At 43.1% G+C, this 20,472-nt stretch overlaps 2 protein-coding genes across 5 annotated transcripts in view; both read right to left on the reverse strand.

The window, feature by feature from the left end:
• The window catches only part of LOC107571124 (zinc finger protein 501-like), a 79,035-nt gene that overhangs the window by 42,097 nt on the left and 16,466 nt on the right, over positions 1 to 20,472 (reverse strand). The window contains exons 1-3 of one of the 4 annotated variants that reach the window (XM_016257402.1): positions 2,884 to 2,953; positions 1,970 to 2,137; positions 1,526 to 1,853 (exon numbers count right to left, since the gene is read on the reverse strand). The exons of 1 other annotated variant lie outside the window; for it this stretch is intronic. In XM_016257402.1, the coding sequence (XP_016112888.1) occupies positions 1,526 to 1,853; positions 1,970 to 2,137 (496 nt within the window). In that variant the 5' untranslated portion in view covers positions 2,884 to 2,953. Of the gene's footprint in view, positions 1 to 1,507; positions 1,854 to 1,969; positions 2,138 to 2,883; positions 2,954 to 20,472 lie in introns of those variants that run through there. 2 more of the 4 variants (XM_016257401.1, XM_016257400.1) reach the window with 2 other exon arrangements.
• LOC107571129 (zinc finger protein 501-like) lies at positions 3,692 to 7,964 on the reverse strand. The gene is made up of 2 exons (XM_016257413.1): positions 6,966 to 7,964; positions 3,692 to 4,624 (listed from the first exon to the last, which is right to left on the reverse strand). Exons 1-2 carry the CDS (start codon positions 7,919 to 7,921, stop codon positions 4,372 to 4,374), a joined length of 1,209 nt encoding a protein of 402 aa, XP_016112899.1. The 5' UTR covers positions 7,922 to 7,964; the 3' UTR covers positions 3,692 to 4,371.

Here is a 20,472-nt window from a genome sequence, read left to right on the forward strand (position 1 = left end):
ACCACACCCCAAGCCATGCCCCCAGCACTTATTATTAAAAATATACATTTTAACACATTAAAATATATATCGTAGATCGTTACTATACATACTATTGTACTGTACAAAAGCTTTATGTAATAATCATGATAATAACTGATGATAATATACATATATGATAATAATAACATAATATAATAGTGTTTCCCAACCTTTTTTTTTTTAGTCGCGGCACCCTTTGGAAATGTTAACAAATTTGTGGCACCCTACAAAATTAATGTTTTCACAATACTTGAATTTCTAACTTCGATATGATACCTTGAAAAGTATAGATATTCGGTAAAGCAGGGAAGAACTGCAGAATATACTCTCATACAGATATTTTTAATATTATTAAATGTTTTGTCCATCAATGGTGGCAATCAGTAGGCTAATTTCTAGGGCTGGACCAGAATATTAGATTATTCGAATATTCGTTCAGTGGTTGGCATTCGATTTTCAATTTTGAGCACCTGGCATCCCCCGCGAAACGGTTCTCATTCGCGCTTGAATATGAATCGCCCATGAGTGAACGTCATGATTCAGTTCATCTGAAAAAATGCCGAAGACCTCAGCTGTGTGGGAGCACTTTAAATTGAGTGAGGACAAGACAAAGGCAGTGTGCCAAATATGCGATTTGAAACTGGCTGACCACAACAGCACATCAAGTTTGAAAAGTCACCCGAGTTCTGCAAGTAGTACGCCTATAGTATATTGTTGGTGTAAAAAAAACAAGCTGCTTTTATCCATGTTAATCAGTAATTTTACACATGATAAAAACGTGCACTTCTGAATTTTTGCCCATATCGCCCTGTCCTAATGCTAACCTTACTACAAGAATTGTTGGACAAGGAGCGCACCCCGTCCACGCTCATGGCATGTGGCAGCGATGGCAGCGAATCATTCCCTTGAAGCTGGCCAGTCAGTCCGCAGAAACATTGTTACATTTCTGAGGGGAGTTCGGAGATTGAACACGCCACATCCTCACACTGTGACGAGCTGCGCAAAACATGCGCAAAATATGAACGTGGTTTTGCGCAGCTCGTCAGTGAACAGCATCTCTGTGTAGTTAATGCTGCTCAATGTGAAAGCCTGCACGTGATGGAGATTTACCGCTGATTACAGAACCGGCTTTACTGACAAGATGTGCGTTAAATATCGCATGCGATTTATCATGCAGCCCTAGTTAAAACTGATCCCAAAACTGCCCAATTTTTTTCCACTCACCCAATCCCATTTTGACCCACACAATCAAATTCAAAACCACCCAACTGGGCAGAAATTCACTCAGTCTGGCAACACATATTTTATCTTGAGTGCAGCTCATGATTTGTAATTCTCAATGTCTCAAATTGGCAGAATTCACAACAAATTCTGCTCCACATAAATTTAGGTCTGTACATACATAATATTTTTACAATTCATTAATAATTTGGTAACTCTGGTTAAAAAAAATAAAAAATTCTGGTCATAAAAAGTAGAAACATACCTGAAGGAACAAAGTCACCATCGTCATCATCCTCCTCCTCTTCCTCATCACTGTGTTGTTGTTCTTTCTCTGCGGTGGTTTCTTCTCCTCGGCTCTCCATCAGGTTCCTGCAGTCCAGCAGTTTGACGGAGCACATCTTCAGCGGCGTCTGCAGCATCTGCTGTTCTCCAGCGTTACAGTCAGAGGTTTGATCAGTGGATTCATGATCCTGAGCGTCAGTATAACAGAGTAAAGTGAGGCTGAGATCTGAGTCCTGTGTGTCTCTGGATCTCTGATCTCTGACGCTCCAGACTGAATCCTGAGCTTCTGTCCCATCAGCCGCACGCACTGAAACCTGCTCCACTTCCTGACAAACACAATCAGTAATACATCTAGTGTGAGTATGATTAAAAACAAGACATTAATTCACATAACAATCAGTCCATATTAGCAGCTGAAGATGAACTGAAGAGCTGCTCAAACCTCTCTGTTCAGTTGGTCTCCTCTTTCTCTCAGCTTTGCCTCCAGTGAAGCCACCTCTTTCTTCAGCTGACAGATTTCTGTGATGAAATCCTCAATATCCAGCATGGACAGATCAGTTCCTACTGATTTACAGCAGACCACATCCACCTGCGCTTTCATGCTCAGCATCTGAACACACACACAGCAGGATTATTAAAGACGCATTTATAATGAACTGACACTGATTAAACCTCAAAACTGAACTATATAGAACAGACCTGTTATTAAAGAAAATAACATTTTCAGACAACATACAGAAATATTTATTTCAAATGTAGATGCGTTTAGGAAGGTTTGCTTCATTTCAACATTGAGCCAGCACAGAGCAGGAATATTATCAAATATTGTAATATGTAATATTACAAGCATATTCAGATGTTCTACTAATTTCTCCCTGAACTGTAAGAACCTTAAAAGCCGGTTTCACAGACAGGGCTTAGCCTAAAGCAGGATTAGGCCATAGTTCAATTAGGACATTTAAGTAAGTTTTATAAACGTGCCTCAGAAAAAACACATTACTGGTGTGCATCTTAAGACAAAACAAAGGCATTGATATATTATAAGATCAGTCAGTGCAAGTTTCTTTCAGTTGAAACAGCTCAGACTTACATTTAATCTAGGACTGTCTGTGAAACCGGGGGTAAAACCGTGTAGCATTGAAAATGAACCATCGTGTTAACATTACACAAAACTAGCGTTCACTACTACAAGTATCATGGTTAAAACTTGGTTGCTGTAGTAAAACAATAGGACATTTGTTATGGTTACTGTAGTGAAAAACCATGGTGATTTTTCATAAGGCGAGCGGCTTCATTCATTAAAACACAGAACAATAATAAACAGATAAACATAATGTAAACAGATTAAACACTTACCGTCTGGGCGCTCCAGTATTTTTCTTCTTCAGTGGTTTTACCGGTGAACTAAAAAAGAAAGTTATAGTGCCCCCAACAGTACGAGCGATGGAGCTGAAAAGAAGAAAAGACGCTCCGGGCCGTTAGTTCACCAAACAACCGGTGAATAGGAGAGAAATGACCGTTAATTTTTGAATTACGCGAGTTCGCGGTTTTCTGTGGAAGAAAAGGCGCGCAGATCAGAGGAGCCCAGTAAAGGAAGACACACGTGTGTTTGAAAAAATATGAATATATATGATTTTGTACGCTTTTCACACACTGGTCAAAATTTTAGCTATAAAGTTGTTACAGAGAACGTTTTTTTTTTTTGTATTTGAAAGAAATGCTGTTCTATGCTCTTTCGGTTGGTTCGTGAATGTCAGTTTCCACTTTCCACACTTCATGAAGCAGCACAAGACTTTTCAACTGCTAGAAGAGATTTTTTAGCAGCACATCAGCGTATTAGAATGATTTATGTAGGGTCATGTGTTTTCGAATAGAAAACAGTGATTTTGCACTGGAATAATTCACAATATTACCGTTTTAGTGTTTTTAGTCTACAAGAAGGAGAAATGAAGCAAGTCGGCCACAAACACACGCTACTCGAAACAAACAGTCACACAAACTTGCATCTTTAATTGCATTACACCACAATTAAATTACACAATTACAGTTTTTCACAATCATAAAGTAATGTTCCGGTAACACAGCACAAGGTGTTTTTTATTTTACACAACGTAAAACTAATTACTGATTAGTTATGAAGCTATTGTAGGGTAATTTACAGTTAAAACCCAAGGACCAGGTGTGTTGAATGAAGACCAGGAGTCAGAGATGCAATTTGAAGAAAAATTTACTGAAGAAAATAGTTTGCAGTTTCATCCGCAGAAGTCGGCTTCAATACTCAAGATGGAGTTTGTAGGCCGCTCTGCTTACATGCTTGAAACACCAGTAATTATACTCTAACAGAGGTCACTAATTACGTCAATACATAGGTAAGCAAGATTCTGGTTGGTCGAAACATAGATGCACTACAGAAAATCTCTACACATGGACGTAAAACTTGAAGCATATCTTCTAGTGATTATTTTGGTGACAAGTGATCAGAGGTCAGATGCAATAGGTCTCTCCAGAGACGTATATCGGATACCCTGGACATCAGGGTGACGGCTAATGACGGCTTCCTCCTAGGGCTGTCTCCGCATCTAGCTGCAAAGACAAACACTCGCACACATACGCAGAGAACACTTGTCTGTACTTCAAGGTTGCCGGGCTCTGCCCTGAATCTTATCAAATATGGTTCACTACACGCACACAATGAGAGCAGTTTCTTAGAGAGTAAAAAGGCAGACTAAAGCCATATTCAACTTATTTTCTAACATGGATAAATGTAACTTTGATTAATAATTATTCAAGAAGAAACAAATATATACATTATGGAGGTCGCGATGTCTTCAGGATTCCACTCCTTCAATATGATTCTGGGGCAGCGTGTTTCTTCTTGTGTGTCTGAAAACACCATAAAAATGCGAATCTCTCGCCGCAGATGGAGCAGCGGTAAGGTTTCTCTCCTGTATGATGTCGCTCATGGACATTCTTGGCACTTGCTCGAGCAAAAGTCTTGTCACAATGCGAGCACTTAAAAGGTTTTTCTCCTGTATGAGTCCTCCGGTGTATTTTTAAGTCACTTGGCTTATAAAAACTCTTCCCACAATCACTACAGGAATACGGTCTTTCTCCCGTGTGAACTCTCCGATGAATCCTGTACGAAAATGAACTAGCGAAGCTCTTCCCGCAGTCGGAGCACAGGTACGGTTTCTCTCCGGTGTGAATCCTCTCATGGGTTTTACGGTGAGTCGAATGATGGAAACGTTTCTCACAGTGTGAACACTGATACGGTTTGTCAGAGTGGATTTTCTGGTGTGCCTTTAGAGAAGTTGAGTTTTTATAGGTTTTTCCACATTCACTGCACTTGTATGGCCTCTCACTGCTGTGCGCGAGTACATGTTTTTCCAGAGCCGATCTGAAACTGAAGCTCTTCTCGCAGTGAGGGCACTGATGCGGTCTCTCATTGCTGTGTGTGAGTAAACGGTTTTGCGGTCTCTCATTGCTGTGCTTGAGTACATGTTTCTTTAGATCTGAACTGAGGTTGTAGCTCTTCTCGCAATGAGGGCACTGATGCGGTCTCTCATTGGTGTGCATGAGTAGATGGTTCTTCAGATGCGTTCTCTGGGTGAAGCTCTTATCGCATTGAGGGCACTTGTATGGCTTTTCACCCGTGTGGATCCTCTTATGAATAGAAAGATTACTAATGCTGCGGAAAAACTTGTTACATTCGTTGCACTGGAAAGACTTTTCCTCGTGTGTCTTCATATGAACTTTCATATTATAAGGAGTGGTCAAAAAATCCTTCCCGCACTGGTCACAGCGAAACTCCTTCTTCACTTCGTGCTTTTTTGAATGACGTTTCTTCTCTTTGAAGGTAGGAAAACTGATGTTGCATCTCTTGCAAGTGAATTCTTTCTGTTCTGTGTATTTTTTCTTATGTCTCACTAAATGACCGTGTTTGCTGAATGTCTTTCCACAGTCCGTCACTGTCCATCGCTCTTTGGAAGTGGAGGCAGTTTCTCCCTCAGAAGATGAACCAGCGTTGTCATCTGAAAGGAACAAAATGTGCATAAATATCGAACTACTTCTTTAACTTCTAGAGCTGGACGATCAGTCAAAATAAAACTAAACGTGTGACATGTCTTAATGCAGTTGTCAAACTGCAAAGACTGTGATTTAAAAGGTTAGTTCACCCAAAAATGAAAATTAGCCCATAAATTACTCACCCTCAAGTCATCCTAGGTGTATATGACTTTCTTCTATCAGACGAATCTAGTCGGAGTAATATTAAACAGCACCAACCTGTTTAATGGCACTCAGCGGGTGTTGCAGTGCATCAGTCCAAAAGAAGAGAAATAAAAAGCACCCATCCATAATAAAAATGTCTCACATGGCTCCGGGGGGTGAACAAAGTCCTCCTGTATCGAATCGATGCGTTTTTGTAAGAAAAATTACCATATTTAAAACATAATAATCACTTTAATGTAGCTTGCGCTCACTGTTGTAAACGGAAGCAGTTCCGGGCAGACGTGTATGAGGTCTGCGTTGCGCATGCGCCGCTCAGAAGTGACGAATGCGGTAGCGCAGAGGAGAGATCAAAACAAAACTACGGTCACTAATTAGAAGTACAAATCAAGGATTTGTAAAGAAGAATGTTGGAGGATTTCGATATAAGCCAAGAGGAGACTGGTTTTCCTTTGCTAAAGTAAGGAAACTTTGCTTCCTTTGCTCCTGTTAACAAATGTTGCTTTTCATGAGACTCACCGGCGCATGCGCAGCGCTAATTTCGTCAACGAAGACGAAAAATATTCGTTAACAAACATTTTTTCTGTGACTAAGACGAGACGTTGACGAGCTAAAACTAATATCTGATGATAAAAACGATGACGAAATTTATGCCACGTCTTCGTGAACAAGACGAGACGGGACTATAATGTTATTTGAGGACTACCAGACATTCAAAATACATCCTATAGGCTACATCTTACTAGTTGCTGTAGTAAGACGGCGGCGCATGCACACGCTGCGGCTTCTCTCTCTCCCATCAGAACGGTGTTTTCGTGTTTTTTGTCTTGTGAGTCGCAGTGTTTTCGTACGACTTCATCACGTCTACCTGTCTCTAAGCGCGCATACAGTCGTGAGCTTCTGTTCGATGACGGCAGAACCAGATTTTTAGAGTTAAACTCTGCGCACGCCGAAGAGCTGCGGGATCTCGGTCTGCTCCGGAGGCCCACACCATCACCGACCCCCACTACTGCATTTCGCCCACAGCGGAGGTGCCACAAGCGGCGTGAGAAGAAGCAGAAGAGGGGTAAGCGCGGAGGTATCCGGGCTAGGGTAACGGCTAACCCACACAAGCCAGCTATCCCCACCACCGTACTGGCTATCGTACGCTCTTTGGACAATAAACTGGACTACATCCGACTACTACGCTCAACTTCCCACAATCACTACAGGAATACGGTCTTTCTCCCGTGTGAACTCTCCGATGAATCCTGTACGAAAATGAACTAGCGAAGCTCTTCCCGCAGTCGGAGCACAGGTACGGTTTCTCTCCGGTGTGAATCCTCTCATGGGTTTTACGGTGAGTCGAATGATGGAAACGTTTCTCACAGTGTGAACACTGATACGGTTTGTCAGAGTGGATTTTCTGGTGTGCCTTTAGAGAAGTTGAGTTTTTATAGGTTTTTCCACATTCACTGCACTTGTATGGCCTCTCACTGCTGTGCGCGAGTACATGTTTTTCCAGAGCCGATCTGAAACTGAAGCTCTTCTCGCAGTGAGGGCACTGATGCGGTCTCTCATTGCTGTGTGTGAGTAAACGGTTTTGCGGTCTCTCATTGCTGTGCTTGAGTACATGTTTCTTTAGATCTGAACTGAGGTTGTAGCTCTTCTCGCAATGAGGGCACTGATGCGGTCTCTCATTGGTGTGCATGAGTAGATGGTTCTTCAGATGCGTTCTCTGGGTGAAGCTCTTATCGCATTGAGGGCACTTGTATGGCTTTTCACCCGTGTGGATCCTCTTATGAATAGAAAGATTACTAATGCTGCGGAAAAACTTGTTACATTCGTTGCACTGGAAAGACTTTTCCTCGTGTGTCTTCATATGAACTTTCATATTATAAGGAGTGGTCAAAAAATCCTTCCCGCACTGGTCACAGCGAAACTCCTTCTTCACTTCGTGCTTTTTTGAATGACGTTTCTTCTCTTTGAAGGTAGGAAAACTGATGTTGCATCTCTTGCAAGTGAATTCTTTCTGTTCTGTGTATTTTTTCTTATGTCTCACTAAATGACCGTGTTTGCTGAATGTCTTTCCACAGTCCGTCACTGTCCATCGCTCTTTGGAAGTGGAGGCAGTTTCTCCCTCAGAAGATGAACCAGCGTTGTCATCTGAAAGGAACAAAATGTGCATAAATATCGAACTACTTCTTTAACTTCTAGAGCTGGACGATCAGTCAAAATAAAACTAAACGTGTGACATGTCTTAATGCAGTTGTCAAACTGCAAAGACTGTGATTTAAAAGGTTAGTTCACCCAAAAATGAAAATTAGCCCATAAATTACTCACCCTCAAGTCATCCTAGGTGTATATGACTTTCTTCTATCAGACGAATCTAGTCGGAGTAATATTAAACAGCACCAACCTGTTTAATGGCACTCAGCGGGTGTTGCAGTGCATCAGTCCAAAAGAAGAGAAATAAAAAGCACCCATCCATAATAAAAATGTCTCACATGGCTCCGGGGGGTGAACAAAGTCCTCCTGTATCGAATCGATGCGTTTTTGTAAGAAAAATTACCATATTTAAAACATAATAATCACTTTAATGTAGCTTGCGCTCACTGTTGTAAACGGAAGCAGTTCCGGGCAGACGTGTATGAGGTCTGCGTTGCGCATGCGCCGCTCAGAAGTGACGAATGCGGTAGCGCAGAGGAGAGATCAAAACAAAACTACGGTCACTAATTAGAAGTACAAATCAAGGATTTGTAAAGAAGAATGTTGGAGGATTTCGATATAAGCCAAGAGGAGACTGGTTTTCCTTTGCTAAAGTAAGGAAACTTTGCTTCCTTTGCTCCTGTTAACAAATGTTGCTTTTCATGAGACTCACCGGCGCATGCGCAGCGCTAATTTCGTCAACGAAGACGAAAAATATTCGTTAACAAACATTTTTTCTGTGACTAAGACGAGACGTTGACGAGCTAAAACTAATATCTGATGATAAAAACGATGACGAAATTTATGCCGCGTCTTCGTTAACAAGACGAGACGGGACTATAATGTTATTTGAGGACTACCGGACATTCAAAATACATCCTATAGCAGGGTTCCTCAAATCTTGATCCAACCCTGATCAGACTCTCCTACCTGTGATTTTCTAATGATCCTGAAGACACTGATTAGCATGCTCAGGTGTGTTTGATTAGGGTTAGCGATGACGAAATTTATGCCACGTCTTCGTGAACAAGACGAGACGGGACTATAATGTTATTTGAGGACTACCAGACATTCAAAATACATCCTATAGGCTACATCTTACTAGTTGCTGTAGTAAGACGGCGGCGCATGCACACGCTGCGGCTTCTCTCTCTCCCATCAGAACGGTGTTTTCGTGTTTTTTGTCTTGTGAGTCGCAGTGTTTTCGTACGTCTTCATCGCGTCTACCTGTCTCTAAGCACGCATACAGTCGTGAGTTTCTGCTCGATGTCGGCAGAACCACATTTTTAGAGTTAAACTCTGCGCATGCCAAAGAGCTGCGGGATCTCTGTCTGCTCCGGAGGCCCACACCATCACCGACCCCCACTACTGCATCTCACCCACAGCGGAGGCGCCACAAGCGGCATGAGAGGAAGCAGAAGAGGGGTAAGCGCGGAGGTATCCGGGCTAGGCCCAAGATGGCGGCGCGTTCAGACGCAGCGGCTTCTCTCTCCCGACAGAAAGGGGTTTTCGTGTTTTTTGTCTTGTGAGTCGCAGTGTTTTCGTACGACTTCATCACGTCTACCTGTCTCTAAGCGCGCATACAGTCGTGAGCTTCTGTTCGATGACGGCAGAACCAGATTTTTAGAGTTAAACTCTGCGCACGCCGAAGAGCTGCGGGATCTCGGTCTGCTCCGGAGGCCCACACCATCACCGACCCCCACTACTGCATTTCGCCCACAGCGGAGGTGCCACAAGCGGCGTGAGAAGAAGCAGAAGAGGGGTAAGCGCGGAGGTATCCGGGCTAGGGTAACGGCTAACCCACACAAGCCAGCTATCCCCACCACCGTACTGGCTATCGTACGCTCTTTGGACAATAAACTGGACTACATCCGACTACTACGCTCAACTCAGAGGACTGTTGAGACTGTTGTGTTTTTGTGTTCACGGAAGCATGGCTCAGCAACAGCATTCCGGACTGCGTTATTCAGCTCGATCAGCTAACATGCTATCGAGCGGACAGAGTTCTCGTCGAGGGAGGTAAGAGTGTGCGTGGTGCCGCAATGCTGTTGTGGTCTGCAAACACTGCTCACCCCTGGTGAAGTTTATTATTATTAAGTGCCGGCCGTTCTATCTACCGAGGGAATATACAGCCATACTGCTCATTGCTGTATACATCCCTCCCAACTCCAACAACAGCAACAGGAGGGAGGCACTACATGAACTGTACCAGCACATCAGTGAGCAGCAGACAGCCCACCCTGATCCTTTTCTCATCTTGGCTGGGGATTTCAATCATGCAGACCTAAAGAGTGTGTTCCCAAAAATACACCAACACATAGACTTTCCAACACGGGGGAACAACACTTTGGACTTTGTTTACACCACCCAGAGAGGAGCTTACAAGACCCTCCCCCTCCCCCATCTTGGCACCTCAAACCACATCACTGTCATGCTAATGCCTGCACTCATTAAAGTCACCAAACCAGTTCACAAACAAATACAAGTGTGGCCGGAAGGGTCATCAGACTGTTTTAACACCACTGACTGGAATATGTTTAAGCAGGCTGCCACATACAATAACTCCACAGACCTCCAAGAGTACTCAGAGACTGTCACTGCCTACATCACCAAGTGTACTGATGATCTAACAGTCTCAAAGACCACCACTGTCCGGGCCAACCAGAAGCCGTGGATGACAGGGGAGGTCTACCGACTCCTGAAAGCTTGGAACGCTGCCTTCAGAGCTGGAGATGAGGTGGGCCTGAAGACAGCTAGGGCCAACCTATCCCGCGGCATCAGAGAGACTAAAAGACAGTACTCCAGGAGGAAAGCCCATCGTTTCAGCGACAGCAGAGACACTCTGAGCCTGTGGCGGGGGATATAGACCATTACGGACTACAAGCCCCCACCGTGGACCTGTGACAGCAACATCTCCCTGCTGAACGAGCTGAATGCCTTCTTTGCTCGCTTTGAGGCACAAAACAGCACCACTGCACATAAGACTCCACCTCCTCCCAGCGACGACGCTGTCCCCAGACAGCGTGAGGAGATCCCTCAGCAGGATCAACGCACGCAAAGCTCCGGGTCCTGACAACATTCCTGGGCGTGTACTGAGAGATTGTGCACCACTGATGTCTTCACAAACATTTTCAACATCTCACTAAGTCAGGCTGTTGTCACCACATGCTTCAAAGCTACCACCATCATTCCAATCCCGAAGAAGCCGTCTCCATCCTGCTTCAATGACTACCGTCCAGTTGCACTTACCCCTATTCTCATGAAGTGCTTTGAATGGCTAGTCATGCACCACATCAAGTCTGCCCTCTCTCCCTCCCTGGACCCCTTCCAGTTTGCATATCGGTCCAACCGCTTAACCGATGATGCCATCGCCACTACCTTCCACTCAGCACTCACACATCTGGACAAAAAAAGACTCATACGTCAGAATGCTGTTCATAGACTTCAGTTCAGCATTCAACACAATCATCCCTCAACAGCTCATTCACAAACTGGTCCAGCTGGGGCTCAATACTTCACTGTGCCACTGGCTGTTGGACTTCCTGACTGGAAGACCTCAGGCAGTACGAGGCAGCAGTAACACATCCAGCACCATCACACTTAACACTGGGGCCCCCCAAGGATGTGTGCTGAGCCCCCTCCTCTTCACTCTGCTGACACACGACTGCACACTGTCACACAACTCCAACCTCTTCATTAAGTTTGCGGATGACACGACTGTGGTGGGTCTCATTAGCAACAGAGATGAGACAAACTACAGGAGTGAGGTGAGCCGCCTGGCCGGGTGGTGCAGTGACAACAATCTCTCTCTGAATGTGGAGAAGACGAAGGAGATTGTTGTTGATTTCAGGAGTGTGCACTTAGCATGCTCCTCTGACCGTCAAGGGTGCGACTGTGGAGAGAGTGAGCAGCACCAAGTTCCTGGGCGTGCACATCACAGAGGATCTCTCCTGGACTGACAACACCGCAGCACTGGCCAAGAAAGCACAGCAGCGTCTCTACTTCCTCCGCAAACTGAGAAGAGCCAGAGCCCTGGCCCCCATCATGTGCACCTTCTACAGAGGCACCATCGAGAGCATTCTGACGAGCTGCATCACTGTGTGGTATGGCACCTGCAACGCGTCCTGCCGCAAGTCACTTCAACACATAGTGAGAGCAGCCGAGAAGATCGTTGGTGTCTCTCTCCCCTCCCTCCAGGATATTAATGGAACCCGTCTCACCCGCAAAGCCCTCTGCATTGCAGGTGATCCCACCCACTGTATGTATGTGCTGTACATGTGGAAGAATTGACAAAGCAGACTTGACCTTGACTTGACTGTCTTGTCCTTCAAAATGTGCTTCCCTGTCTTTGGATTGCAATCGGATAAGGGGCGTTCGCATATAGTCTCAGTATGGCAACCGCAGTGGATGGATAGACTACCAAAACACAAACTAGCGATCTGAAACAATGGCCTCAGCACCCGAAGGGGTAGGGATAAGGTGACAAGACGTCCCATTTTTCCCGGGAGTCACAATTCGTTGTCGATTAACTTAAAGTTAGTGAAGGCGGGATAGGTGGAATTGCGCTGATAGAAGTGCTCTCTCTCGCGCACACGCTCCCCTTCTACAGTTCTCATATACAGCGCGCGATCAGTTCCAAGTGCTCAAATACACACACAGCAGTCCAAATGTCTATTGTGTAGAGTATCTCATGTAAATACAGTCGGTTATGGATTAAGTAAACATAAACAGGTGGGTGAAAACTGAACGCGTGTCAGTATTAGATACACGACTTCCGTCTTAAAGGGACAGCATTCATAATTAAGTACCTATCAGTGTCATTAATGTTGCCCAACAAAAGATGATAAATAAATATGTTAAGTAAACCTACTGTATCTGAAAAATTTGTTTAATTTGTATCTCTTTCGTATTTGCGTTATTCCCTTATTCTGCTTCTTTTTCAAAAAATTATAAAATATATATTATATATGAACAACTATAATTTTTATAAATTGCTCCCTTTTCACTACTGTTAAGGGATAGTTCACACAAAAATGAAAATTGTCATAATTTATTCAAGTTTTTCCAAATTCAATCCTTGATTAAAATTTCTCATAAGCTTAATTGATTTGGTCTAAAGAGAGAAGAATTAATGACTATTTTTGTTTGAAGACTACATATAAAATAGCTACCAAAATAAATGTTGGTAACTGCGGTTTGACCAAAAGTAATGACTAAAAGTTGACAAAAATGCAATGACTTTTCATCGACTAAAACTATGAAAGACTCAAATGACTAAAATGTGACTAAGACTATTAAGCATTTTCGTCTTAAGATAAAGACTAAGAATAAATCAAATGCCTGTCAAAATTAACACTGGCGCAGCGCTGAACTCATACGTCATCCGCCCGGAACTGCTTCCGTGTACAACTGTTGACGCAAGCTAGATTAAAGTGATTATTACATTTTGAAAATGTATATTTTTCTTACAAAAACAGATCGATTCGCTGCGACAGGAGGCCTTTGTTCACCCCCCCCCCGGAGCCATGTGAGACTTTTTACTATGGATGGGCGCTTTTTATTTCACTTCTTTTGGACTGATGCACTGCAACACCCGCTGAGTGCCATTAAACAGCTTGAATGATCAAAGACAATTTTAAATATAACTCCGACTGGATTCGTCTGAAATAAGAACGTCATATACACCTAGGATGCCTTGAGGGTGAGTAATTTATGGGCTAATTTTCATTTTTGGGTTAACTAACCCTTTAAATATTTACAAAGTCTGATATACGACACTGTGATATTTTCAGTGTTGCCAGATTGGGTCGACAATTTCCAGCCCAAAAGCTCACCAAAACCTTCTGTAAGAGCCAGGTATAGTTCTTTTATTTTGAAAACATTTTATGCGTTAACTGCGGCACCTGGTGGTGGTGGCGCAGTGGCCTTCAAATAATCTCCTACAACAGATGTAATCCATGTTTTGAGAGCCGAGTCAATCTCTCACACACTTTACTGTACATACTACTTATAATTATGTCACTTTGGCATATACAGCTAAAAACCTGTCACTTATCAATCATCACATTTGCTTTTAATCCAGCATATCTGGCCATAAAAGGAAGAACCATACCTGAAGGAACGAAGTCATCATCATCATTCTGATCTTCATCATCCTTATTCTGATCATCACCATCACTCTGATCTTCATCATCCTTATTCTGATCATCACCATCACTCTGATCTTCATCATCCTTATTCTGATAAAAGTTGACAAAAATGCAATGACTTTTCATCGACTAAAACTATGAAAGACTCAAATGACTAAAATGTGACTAAGACTATTAAGCATTTTCGTCTTAAGATAAAGACTAAGAATAAATCAAATGCCTGTCAAAATTAACACTGGCGCAGCGCTGAACTCATACGTCATCCGCCCGGAACTGCTTCCGTGTACAACTGTTGACGCAAGCTAGATTAAAGTGATTATTACATTTTGAAAATGTATATTTTTCTTACAAAAACAGATCGATTCGCTGCGACAGGAGGCCTTTGTTCACCCCCCCCCCGGAGCCATGTGAGACTTTTTACTATGGATGGGCGCTTTTTATTTCACTTCTTTTGGACTGATGCACTGCAACACCCGCTGAGTGCCATTAAACAGCTTGAATGATCAAAGACAATTTTAAATATAACTCCGACTGGATTCGTCTGAAATAAGAACGTCATATACACCTAGGATGCCTTGAGGGTGAGTAATTTATGGGCTAATTTTCATTTTTGGGTTAACTAACCCTTTAAATATTTACAAAGTCTGATATACGACACTGTGATATTTTCAGTGTTGCCAGATTGGGTCGACAATTTCCAGCCCAAAAGCTCACCAAAACCTTCTGTAAGAGCCAGGTATAGTTCTTTTATTTTGAAAACATTTTATGCGTTAACTGCGGCACCTGGTGGTGGTGGCGCAGTGGCCTTCAAATAATCTCCTACAACAGATGTAATCCATGTTTTGAGAGCCGAGTCAATCTCTCACACACTTTACTGTACATACTACTTATAATTATGTCACTTTGGCATATACAGCTAAAAACCTGTCACTTATCAATCATCACATTTGCTTTTAATCCAGCATATCTGGCCATAAAAGGAAGAACCATACCTGAAGGAACGAAGTCATCATCATCATTCTGATCTTCATCATCCTTATTCTGATCATCACCATCACTCTGATCTTCATCATCCTTATTCTGATCATCACCATCACTCTGATCTTCATCATCCTTATTCTGATCATCACCATCACTCTGCTCTTCATCATCCTTATTCCAATCATCATCATCACTCTGATCTTCATCATCATCATTCTGATCTTCATCATCCTTATTCCGATCATCATTCTGATCTTCATCACTCTGATCTTCATCATCATCATCCTTATTCTGATCTTCATCATCATCCTCATCCTCATTCTGATCTTCATCCTCATCACTGTGTTGTTGTTCTTTCTCTGCGGTGGTTTCTTCTCCTCGGCTCTCCATCAGGTTCCTGCAGTCCACCAGTTTGACGGAGCACATCTTCAGCGGCGTCTGCAGCATCTGCTGTTCTCCAGCGTTACAGTCAGAGGTTTGATCAGTGGATTCATGATCCTGAGCGTCAGTATAACAGAGTAAAGTGAGGCTGAGATCTGAGTCATGTGTGTCTCTGGATCTCTGATCTCTGATGCTCCAGACTGAATCCTGAGGTTCTGTCCCATCATTACCCTCATTTTCATCATCAATCCAATAATCATCCGGCTCTTCCTTATTACTCTGTTCTTTCTCTGTGGTGGTTTCTTCTCCTCTGCTCTCTATCAGGTTCCTGCAGTCCACCAGTTTGACGGAGCACATCTTCAGTGGCGTCTGCAGCATCTGCTGTTCTCCAGCGTTACAGTCAGAGGTTTGATCAGTGGATTCATGATCCTGAGCTTTTGTCCAATTAGTCACACGCACCTTCTTCAGATCCTGACAAACACATCACAGATAAACACTAATAAATAACAACCTGTTGATATCATCCTCATTACTCAGCAGTTATCTCTAGTCAGTGGCGGAACATTTTCTAGGGCGCCACATTCAAAAATTTTTGAATACATCCCGGAATGATTTACCAAGTTCAAGACCGAGGATGAGTCCACAAAATCTATATTTTCTGCAAGCTTTTTTTTTTTTTTTTCCAAGCTTTAAAATATTTTGTATTTTTTCATAATTCACAATGTATACAGTGCAACAGCAAAAACTGTGAGGAAAACAATAAATGTCACATTTGGTTAGAGCAGTGGTTTTCAGACCTGTCCATGAAGTACCCCAGCACTGCACATTTTGTGTCTCCTTATGGGGTCGTTTACACCTGGTCACGTCATCCGTTTTGTCTGATCGGATAGCTATCCGATCATGAAAAGGCCAGGGGCCTCATGTATAAAACTTTACGTAGATTTCATCCTAAATGTGTGCGTACGCACAAAAGCTAGATTTTGCATACGTACAAAAGTTTTCAGATTTATAAAGCCATGCATATACCAGAACCTGCGCAAAATTCCCTTTGTAATACCCAGTGCGTACGTCCATCTCCACCCCATCTCCTCCCCGAAATTGCCATATATGGAGCTTACAACGCCTAGTTTTAATATGCATGACGTAATCTGCATATCATTTCCATGCATACTTCCATCCACGTGACACTATGTTTAAAGGGGTCATATGATGCAATTTCAAGTTTTCCTTTCTCTTTGGAGTGTTACAAGCTCTTGGTGCATAAAAAAAGATCTGTAAAGTTGCAAAGACTAAAGTCTCAAATCCAAAGAGATATTCTTTATAAAAGTTAAGAGTCAGCCACACCCCCCTAAAACGGCTCGTTCTAACACGCCCCCACATGTCTACGTCACAATGTGGGAAGATTTGCATAACACCGTCCAAATGTTCACGCAAAGAAAGAAGGCGTAACTTTTATTCTCGCTGTAATATTGTTGCTGCCGCCGCCGCCATGTCGTGAAGACGCTGTGTGCTTCGTTAGCAGCAAAACTACTTTGTTTGGCCTTCCAAAAGAGGACAATATCTGCTTCGTCATGCCTAGAGCTGATCCGTGCTGGTTGCTGAGGAAATACATCAACTTCGCTGTGGATCACTGGATCGGCTTTCACCGTGGACGCGGAGTCCAGCCCGGGGTCGTCACATGTCCTTCCGGACGCTCCTTCGTCGAAATCGCCGGCCACGCTGTTCTCAAGCCCACCACCTCTGCTCACTCTAACCCTCCGGTCGTTCCTCACGCTAGCCCCCGGCCTCCGCTCACTCAAGGCCGCCGTGTGTGACGCTGTGTTTCGTTGTGAAAGCGAAACTACTTTGTTTGGCCTTCCAAAAATGGACACGACTAGAAATCAGTGGTTAAGTTGTATTTACAACACTGTTCCAGAACACTTCAACTCAAATATTCAGATGTGTGCAGCACATTTTATGGAGGACTGTTTCCTGATCCTGGGAGAGTAGACTACAATGCCGGCTGTTCTGACTCACAGACTGTAAGTACGTTTTTTATATTTAAAGAGTTTTTATATTTTATATATTTAAAGCGAGTTTTTTGAGCAGTGTAGAGTAGCGCTTGTTGTTTGTCATTTCTCTGATCACAAATGCAGACATGGTTTTATGTTTATGTGGCGAGAAATATAAGTCTATAAGCATAAGTCATTATAATCCATAATTATGTTCCCACTGGATGCAACAAATGCCTCGTTTATAATGGGTTTGAATGTTTTTGTCTCGTCGCTTCGGCCGGGACACGGCGTCAACAGTATGGTGAAGGGCGTAACATTTCCGTCACACGCTTGAGGAATTCAGCCAATCACAATACACTGGATAGCTGGCCAATCAGAGCACACCTCGCTTTTTCAGACCGATGAGCTTTGTAAAAATCGACGCATATCAGAAAGGCAGGGCATAGAGGAGAAACAATAATGTACAGTATGTGGAAAATAATGTGTTTTTTTTACCTTAAACCACAAACATTTCATTACACCAAATACACAAAATAATGTTCTTTTTAGCAACATCATATGACCCCTTTAACGCAGTTAAGGGTAGCCTACAACACGTTAGGAAAATACGGACTATAATTGCGTTTTGAGACATCACTTTTAATTTATGCAATTTGCCTAAAAGGTAAACATATATTGTAGATTGTTTACAGCCTATATTTTTATGGAAAGAATTAAATTTATTTGTAGTGTAAATAGCTGTCTGACTCACCGTGTCAATAACAAAACATTTTGAAAATAAAACATGCATATCTTACAGTTTTCTTCAAATTCTATCTTTTAGATATGGTTTGTCACAATATTGGGAAGAGCACGAAAGGGGTTATCATTAGGCTGCTGTCTGTGCGCGACACCTGTGAACAGTTCTACTGTCATCAATGGACTGTTTGATCAACAAGTGCATCCTTATGTCTGTCATTACCGTCTATGTTCCAAAGCCATCAGACGAATCAAGTTCACATAAATGATCACTATTAGTGCAAAAGTATTTTCTCAGAACATGAGTTTTGCTATTTAGAACACAATTTAAAGCGGAATTGTCATATGCTAAGCAATCCTCGCTGTGATTAAAACATTAAATCACATACCACAGGAAAATTGGTCGAAAGCAGCACATCCACTGCAAATATTTCGGTTTAAATTCATATGTTGTAATTAGTGGATAATAATTTCATGAAATTTCAGTGCTTAACTTCATCATTCAGAGTGTCATATAACAAATCAGATAGATATCCGATCAGCGAAAACGCATGAAATGACCAGGTGTAAATGGGCCCTATATCTGACACACCCACTTCAGGTCTCGCAGTATCCACTAATGGGCTGATGATCTGAATCAGGTGTGATAGATGAGGGAGACATGGAAAACGTGCAGTGTTGGGGGGCCTCGAGGAACGTGGTTGGCAACCACTGGTTTAGAGCAGTGGTTCCCAATCCTGGTCCTGCAGAACCCCCAACACTGCACATTTTAGATGTCTCCCTATTTAAACACACCTGATTCAACTCATCAGCTCATTAATGAAGACTCCAAGACCTCAAATGTGAGTGTCAGATAAGAGAGACACCAAAAACATGCAGTGTTGGGGGTTCTCCAGGACCAGGATTGGGAACCACTGGTTTAGAGTATTTTCTATAACTACAAGTCAAGCTGCAATTCCAACAGGACCAGACAGAGATGCCAACAGACCACTATACCAATTGCCTAACCCAGGGTTCTCCAACCCTGCTCCTGGAGAGCTACCGTCCTAAAGATTTCAGCTCCAACCCCAATCAAACACGCCTGAACCAGGTAATCAAGGTGTTCAACGCTACTTGTTAATTTCAGACAGGTGTGTTGGAGCATGGTTAGCACTGAAATCTGCAGGACGGTAGCTATCCAGGTGTGGGGGCGGCTAAACTCCGGGAAAGTTTTCAGTCCAATGATCCAGTAAGCGAATGCATTCAAACAATCTGTCCGAAACAGCGCTAATATAAAGGAAACCAGGCCAATTACATCAGAGATTGCAGAGAGAATAGAGACTTGTGTTGCGTTTTCAGTGAATTATTAATTCCAGTGTGTTTGGCTGTTAAACATTCAGACAATCACAATATTCTGTGATTGTCTCTGAAGCGCATGAGCCCTCACACGTGCTGTGTGAAGTACACACTGAACGGATTGTCAACACATCACACCGCTGTATGGCCAGATGAGACTCAAACTACAGTTTCTCGACTGGATAACCAGTCTCGCTAGTAAAGTTTTGATGGATGAAGACTGCAATCAAGGTAAAGACGATTGCGGTGGCGTACAGGAGTCACACAGTAAGCATGCATGAGTCTGTTATAATAATGTGTGTATGAGTGCTCTTGACGCACTGATCGCACATTGTATTTATGCACAGGCACAAACATTTCCGTACATTCACGCTGTTTCCACACACATTCATGATAATGTTTTGAATGTTTATGTTGCTGTGTTTAGTTATACTGAATGGATCCGTGTACTGTAGTAGATTTATGCAGTCAGCAGGTGGTTGGTTTAGTTTTTTTTTTGGCATCTCCATGTGGTCCTGTTCGGTATCGCAACTTGACTTCTCTAAAATGTAAAAATGCCCAAACTATCTCAGCTCTCCGTGCCCACCTCCGTCTATCAGTGGATCAACAGCTTCCTGACAGACAGACAGCAGCTAGTGAGGCTGGGAAAATACACATCCAGCACCCGTACGATCAGCACTGGAGCTCCTCAGGGTTGTGTTAACTCCTCACTGCTCTTCTCCCTCTACACCAACGACTGCACGTCTAAAGACCCCTCTGTCAAGCTCATGAAGTTTGCAGACGACACCACACTCACCGGCCTCATTCAGGACGGTGGCGAGTCTGCTTACAGACAGGAGGTCGAGCAGCTGGCTGTCTGGTGCAGTCTCAACAACCTGGAGCTCAACACGCTCAAAACTGTGGAGATGACCGTGGACTTCAGGAGAAACCCCTCTGCACTCCCCCCACTCACC

Source organism: Sinocyclocheilus grahami, unplaced genomic scaffold (genome assembly GCF_001515645.1).
Source record: "Sinocyclocheilus grahami isolate Dianchi unplaced genomic scaffold, SAMN03320097.WGS_v1.1 scaffold1551.1, whole genome shotgun sequence".
NCBI lineage: Eukaryota > Metazoa > Chordata > Actinopteri > Cypriniformes > Cyprinidae > Sinocyclocheilus > Sinocyclocheilus grahami.

Coding starts and splice junctions, on each gene's coding strand:
- LOC107571129 (XM_016257413.1), bottom strand. CDS start 7,921: ATGCACATTTTGTTCCTTTCAGATGACAACGCTGGTTCATCTTCTGAG. Junction 4,625..6,965: donor ACGGGAGAAAGACCGTATTC/CTGTAGTGATTG, acceptor AAGACCGTATTC/CTGTAGTGATTGTGGGAAGA.